Source organism: Vanellus vanellus (genome assembly GCF_965231255.1).
Source record: "Vanellus vanellus genome assembly, chromosome: 1".
Classification (NCBI taxonomy): domain Eukaryota; kingdom Metazoa; phylum Chordata; class Aves; order Charadriiformes; family Charadriidae; genus Vanellus; species Vanellus vanellus.
This window is the reverse complement of record NC_138905.1, coordinates 87168083-87174818: the sequence shown is the minus strand read 5'-3', so window position 1 is coordinate 87174818 and position 6736 is coordinate 87168083. Positions and strand designations below refer to the sequence as shown.

The window sequence follows — 6736 nt, the reverse complement described above, 5'->3', positions numbered from 1 at the left end:
TGTTTCCTTTGAACCTGCCAAAGCCCCTAACTTTGCATGCGACCCCTTAATTCTTGTACAGGAAGAGACAGCAAGTAAACCATCCTTCCCCAGCCTCTCCAGGCCACTATTACTTTTACACAGCCCTCTCATGTTCTACCTCCTCTGTCTCTCTGAGAGACTGGGAGTCCAAGTCTCTGACATGGGTGGAAACAGAAGAAAAGCCGAATGCCGTGCCACTGGGGAAAGAGAAACGCGGGCACAAAGGACCAGGCCAAGAGGTTGTGAAAGAAGGTTTGCTGATGTGCAGAGAGCTGGAGGATCAGAATCTCTGGAGAATGTACCAGCTGTTCCCAGGCAGGAGAGGCTTGGGAAGAGAGAATTAGTGGTGCCTCCACCACCAAGCTCTGTGAGATCTACAAAGACCAGCTGCAGAAACTCCCCCGCTTTATGTTCCTAGGAAGTTCTCTCCTGTCAGCCCATAGTCTTACCACGTTTCCCTTTCCCAGGATCTTGCGTCAGCCTGGACAAACATATTTACTTTTTCTGAGTCCTTTGATGATACAGCTGGCTGAAATATGGGAACTAGCAACAGGGATTTCTAGAAATACAAACTGACAGAGTTCATGAGCTCTGTCAGTACCCTGGGAAGAGGCCAGTAGTGTGTTCTGGTTGATTTAAGCAAGTAGCATAGAGAGTCTCAGAGAGAACTTTTCCTTCAAAAATATTCTTTTAAAATACTCGATGACAGCCTGTCTCTATGCCAACAGCACGGTTTGGACAAAGAAATGAGTATCTGTAGAACATTTCAAAGTTAAATACAAAATGTGTTTTGGTGTTAGGTTGTCATGATTTGGCCTCAGCCAGCAACAAAGAACCATGCAGCCGCTCGCTCGACTCCCACAGCCGTGGGAAACATCGGCAGAAAAAGGGCAAAACTCACGGGTTGAAATAGTGTAATTTAACAAAACAGCCAAAGGGAAGAAGAAAGAAAAACAATAACACCTATAAAGGAGTATAAGGACACAATTACAGTACCACCGCGCAGCGCACTGACCGGACCCTCACCGCCGCAGCTTGCCCCTGAGTGGCGACTGCCCCCTTCTCCCCGGCTAGCTCCTCTTATAGCTGGGAATGGCTCACGTGGTATGGAATACCTGCCTCCCCTGCCGGCTCCTGGGGAAAATTAACCCCATCCTTGCTGGAACCAGGACATTATCCACCCCTTATTCCATACCATCTATGTCACGCACAGATCTTACAGTTCCCATAGTCTATGGGCCATCTCTCCAAAATGTCCATTAAGCTCACTTAGTCCATGAAGGTAGGCTCCATCGATGAGAACAGTCTCTCAGGGCACATGAGATGGTGTGTGGTGCTGAACTGGTGTGTGCTGTATTTGAAGCTCGTGACTGCTGTACTCGATGCAGTCCATGCCCACAGTCCACAGGTTGAAAATGTCGATCTCAAGGAAATTGCTGGGCACCAGCTGCTGAGATCAGTTCTTATTACATCATCACTGCACTTTACTCGGTCTCATCAAAGTCCATCTGTCATTGATTTGGGTGATTCTTCTGTAGTACCATTGATAGCCATAATAATGACAACATACCCAGCAAGGTTATTTAACATTTAACATCATAAAATTTATTCATTGGCTATTCTCACCCAAAATCAAATCCCCATGAGGTACGCATCAGACCTCCCCATCCTCTCACATCACCCAACAAGTCCACCCAGGTCCTTGTGCAAAATATGCAATGACAGCCTGTCTCTATGCCAACAGTATGGTTTGGACAAAGAAATCAGTATCTGTAGAACACTTCAAAGCTAAATACAAAATGTGTTTTGGTGTTAGGTTGTCATGATTTGGCCTCAGCCAGCAACAAAGAACCACGCAGCCGCTCGCTCGATGGTGTTAGGCCAATATTATCATACGGATTACATGAGAGAAATGATTGCAGAGAGATGTGGTGAGAATTCCCATCTATGAAAAATTGAAGTTGGGGAGAGGGAGGGACATGACACACAGAATAGTTTTATTGCCCTCATTGAAATTCCGTATTTTTATTTGGGAAAACACTGTGTTCTATATGATAAAAACACACACGCACACATGACTCAAGAAAAGCAATTTGCTAAAATAAAATTAACAAACTTAACACTGAGAGGTTTGGGGTTTGGTTTGGTTTGGTTTGATTTCAAGATAAATGCATAGTATCTTGCTGTCCATTACCAACACAATATTCAGCTTCCAGTAAAAATGTGTATTTTTAAGAATGAGACCATCAGCACAGAGGAATCTCAAAGGGGTTTAAGGGTTGCTCTCAACAGGTGCTGTGTATAAGAATGAGACAGACAAACAACTACACATCTTCCAAAGCCCAAATGTATTTTTAAATTGAAGGCTGCCTTCTGAAGTAATGTAAAATAGTTCTCTATCTTAGGAAAAGTTTATGATTAACTGATATGCTATTTGTACTTTCTACCAGCACCTGTTAATGACCACATTTGGATCTTCAAATTTTCCACTGTGTGCTTTTTGTCTGGAGAAAACCTTGGGCTAGAGATAAGGCCATTTCACAAAGTGTATTTCTAGCGGCTCACACTTCCAGTCTACCACACTGAGCTTGAGGCTGTGTCAAGATCATGAAATACTTACTGTTTGTCGCCTTCATTGGGGTGGCTGGTGAGTATATTTTTTACTTCTGTTTCTCTAATTTATAAGGCAGCTCATTTTCTGAGCAAATTTGCGAGGTAGTCTGCTGTGGGAAACTGAAGTCCAGTTTCAACTCGCAAAGGTTTTGAGGCAGAGCACTGCAACTTCTTGTGGCTGCTGTCTGTTCGTCATTGCTTGTGTCACAAAATGGGGAAGGAATGCCGTCACCTGACTTCCTGACCCAGGAATACTGAAATGTGTCCATAGCTTCAGAAGAAAGCCTGTCTCTCTCTTAAGGACTAGGAAGTATAAAGATAACACCTCTGGCCCAGGAGGTCCTAAAGCTCATGTACATTTTTGGTCTACGGGCGAGCGCTTGCCCAACACTGATACCATCAGTTTTCATAGAAGTAGAGCCTACAAGTGAGATGCTTCAGTCAGTCACAGGGGCACAAGATTCCTTATGCCAGATGTTGACATATGCCACTTCTTACCTGCCAGTTGCCCTCCCCATCAACGCTGATGATGATGATGACAAGATCGTGGGAGGCTACACCTGTGCACCGAACTCTGTCCCCTATCAGGTCTCCCTGAATGCTGGGTATCACTTCTGTGGAGGTTCCCTCATCAGCAGCCAGTGGGTCGTGTCAGCTGCTCACTGCTACAAATCGTGAGTGCAAAATAAACGTATTCTTCCGTAACCTACTTCTTTCTTCCAGTTCACTTCTAGCCGGAATTGCGAGTTGTGAGAGCCAAATACGTAAGTGACTCCGTTCTGTCAGGGGACAACCAAGGAATGGCTGGCTCATTCTTGAAGCTGGGCTGAGACATAATAAGGCATTTACCACTTCTGCAAAGGTTTCTGTGAATGCAGAGCACTTTCTGAAATGACAATGTGATAAGCTAGCAATGAGTGGCTTATAAATTGCATTAATCTGGCTAAAGCATTCTCAGAATGTTTGTATGAAGCACTGTTATATGTTCAACTTGTCCCAGATCAACAAAATAAACCTGCAGAAATTCACCCCCTGTACTGGGAGTGTGGATCCCCAGGACTTAGCATAGGACAGGAAAGACAACCTGCATGAAAGATAACAGCTATTGCAACAGCGATGTTGAAGCGAGTGCATACGGTGACGGGGAGGTTCCTCCTAATCTGTCAGGAACAGTAAAGTATATGCCATTCCTTCTCTTTTCCAGTCGCATCCAAGTGCAGCTCGGGAAACATAACCTGGAACTCACAGAATCGACACAGCAGTTCATTAACTCAGCTAAAGTCATCCGCCACCCTGGCTACAGCTCCATGACACTGGACAATGACATCATGCTCATCAAGCTTGACGTACCAGCCCAGCTCAACCGAGCGGTCCAAACGGTTCCTCTGCCGACCAGCTGTGTGGCCACAGGCACCACATGCCTAATCTCTGGCTGGGGCAACACGCTCAGCAATGGCAGTGAGTACTCTCTGCGAATGTACGGCATCACGAGGGACCGGGAGACTCTCTAAGGCCTCACAATCAACTCCACACCCAGTACAGGGGAAAGCACAGAGAAGTGCTGTGGCACAGGACTTTTGGAGGGATCAGTCTGTATAGGACAGTAGCGATTTAACCACTCTAAAGGCAATCCTTTTAAGGTCTTTCTCGTCTTCTGTGTTACGAACATGAAATCACTTAAGTCACCTATGCGCTGTTCGCACTGCCATAAATCTTGTGGCCTGGTGCTATCAGCTGTGCAGTGCCAAGCACTAGCAATTTAACTCATGGCAATAGAGTTGTCACTTCTCTGAGAACAAGATCAAAATCTGTGATCGTGGATCTAAAATTACTACCAGAGAGCTGCATTCTCTGACACTGATGGTCAGAGGTATGATTGGTGACTCATGTCTAATCCACTTACGAAAACTAAACCTGCACCAGAGGAGAGGATGCTTTTCCTGAGGCCCAGGTTTCCTCCAGCATATGGCCTACAAGAGCAGGTCTTAGCTCCACACTGGCCAACTGATGATTTTCTAGGTACCAGAAAAATGAGCATGACTGCAGTTCCAACTAAACAAAGGAATCCATGATTACTATTCAGAGGAAAAATGACAACCGCTAGAACAGGCTGTTCAGGGATTACTTTCCTGTTCAGAAACATCTTCTGTGGGCTCTGAAATGAACTCAGAGATGTCATCAACCACCTTTCTCTATTTTCTTGTAGGTAATTATCCAGACACCTTGCAGTGCCTGAAGGCTCCTGTACTCTCCGCAAGCGAGTGCTCCAGCGCCTACCCTCGGCAAATTACCAAGAACATGATGTGTGTAGGATTCATGGAGGGAGGGAAAGACTCCTGCCAGGTAAAACATCACTCTCTCCTTTCCCATATGTTTCTCTCCCACCTTCTGCTAGTAGAAGAGGCCATCGTATTACACAATCCGCTATATTCACTGCACTGGAAGCTGTGAAGGTTGCATTTTTCAACAACAGAGGAGACTTAGGGTGAAAGTTGCTTATTGAGGGAGGCTAGGGTTTTTTCCGCCCAGTTAGCCATTGTCCACTTTTTGAGATGGCAAGTACCTCTGCCCTAAGCCTCTACAAGCCGACTATGCCACCACTTGCACATTAAGTGACTGAAAATGGAGGAGTGATGCATCAGAGAGTCAAAAGTAATCACGGAGACTTTAGAGCCTGGGACACAAAGGTTAGTTTTGGACTCACCAACAATGAAATAGCCAATCTGCCAAGATCCAGGCAGTCTGGACAAGCAACACACCTGACACAATTGCTCTGCATTTGACTTGTGCCTAGCTCCATGGAAATATTTGGCAGAATAATGTTTAAGACACTCATATCCCAAGCGTCTGCCAAGGACTGCATTCGTCAAAACCCGGCATCCTTAGCTGGCATGTCCTTGGCACTAAAGTAAGGCACCATAGAACAAGGTGTAGAGTAGCAATCAGAGATGACCTTTGTAGAACTTCTGTGCGGAAAAAGCCCAGTGGAGCTCCCTCGAATGTCAGTGATTTCTGGGATCTCTGGCTCATCACTTAGCACTGATATCATTTGCTGAATATCTGTATCCTTTCTGTGCACAGGGGGATTCCGGCGGTCCAGTAGTCTGCAACGGGCAGCTCCAGGGCATTGTTTCCTGGGGTATTGGATGTGCGCAGAGAGGCTATCCCGGGGTTTACACTAAGGTTTGCAATTATGTCTCCTGGATCCGAGACACTATGTCTGCCAACTGAGACGCTCTCATTCTATATGACCGGTTTTTTCTCCTCACTATTTTCTTTGGTTTTGGGACTGGACATACAAAAATTATCAAAAAAATAAAGACTTTCAGGAACACCTTCTTTGTGCAACATTTCTCTGGGTACATCCATAGGCTATGGTATGGAGGACAGAGGCAGTCAGTGTCCTCGGGGCAAAATATTTAATATTTGTAGTGCCTCTCTACTAGCAGGGTCTTGGAACATTTTGCAGACTCATCTTCATGAGTCTTTCAGTCAGTTACAGAGAACCATTTCTGGAGCAGAACATCTTGTCTATTTATCAGCATGCACTCAGGTACTACAGAATCGCCATAAAAGCTGACAGAGTGCACTGAATCATACAGGCAGTATACTCCTACTGTAGAAACAGCAGGCAGCAACACAAATGCTCACCATCACCCCCAGTCCCACCCCCAACAATATGACTGAACATTCCCCAGTGGAACCTCACTGAAAGCTCCACTTGGGGAATTAAACAACCTCTTGCTAGGGCTTGTTCTCTTCATGTACCAGTTCCACTGGGGCTGCTCTCTGTACCTTTTTGACCAGTTAGCTGGTCATACTGGTCTTGCTTAGTTTTCCTGCAAGAGCCAAAAGGACAGAGATGTTTCTGGGTTCTGGTTTAACCTCCTCCTAACCTTAATTGGCACTGGAATTGAGAATCCATGAAAAAGCAGCCAAAGTTGCCAATAGGCTGTGTAGCTGTCTCCTTAACATTCACTGGGACCACATTAATATTAGTGAAGTGTAAACAAATTGCTCACCATGGACAATACCTTTCTATATAATCAATGGCGTAAATCTCACTGGAAAATCCGCACACCTTGACAGCTGTCAACAGGCT

The 6736-nt window shown here is 45.4% G+C and overlaps 1 protein-coding gene across 1 annotated transcript; it reads left to right on the top strand.

Moving 5' to 3' along the window:
* Positions 1-2628: 2628 nt before the first annotated feature.
* LOC309686804 (trypsin I-P1-like) lies at positions 2629-5865 on the top strand (the record flags this gene model as incomplete). The annotated part of the gene is made up of 5 exons (XM_082499578.1): positions 2629-2668; positions 3140-3308; positions 3839-4092; positions 4841-4977; positions 5716-5865. The coding sequence occupies 5 exons, from the start codon at positions 2629-2631 to the stop codon at positions 5863-5865; spliced, it is 750 nt and encodes a 249-aa protein (XP_082355704.1).
* Positions 5866-6736: the final 871 nt, after the last annotated feature.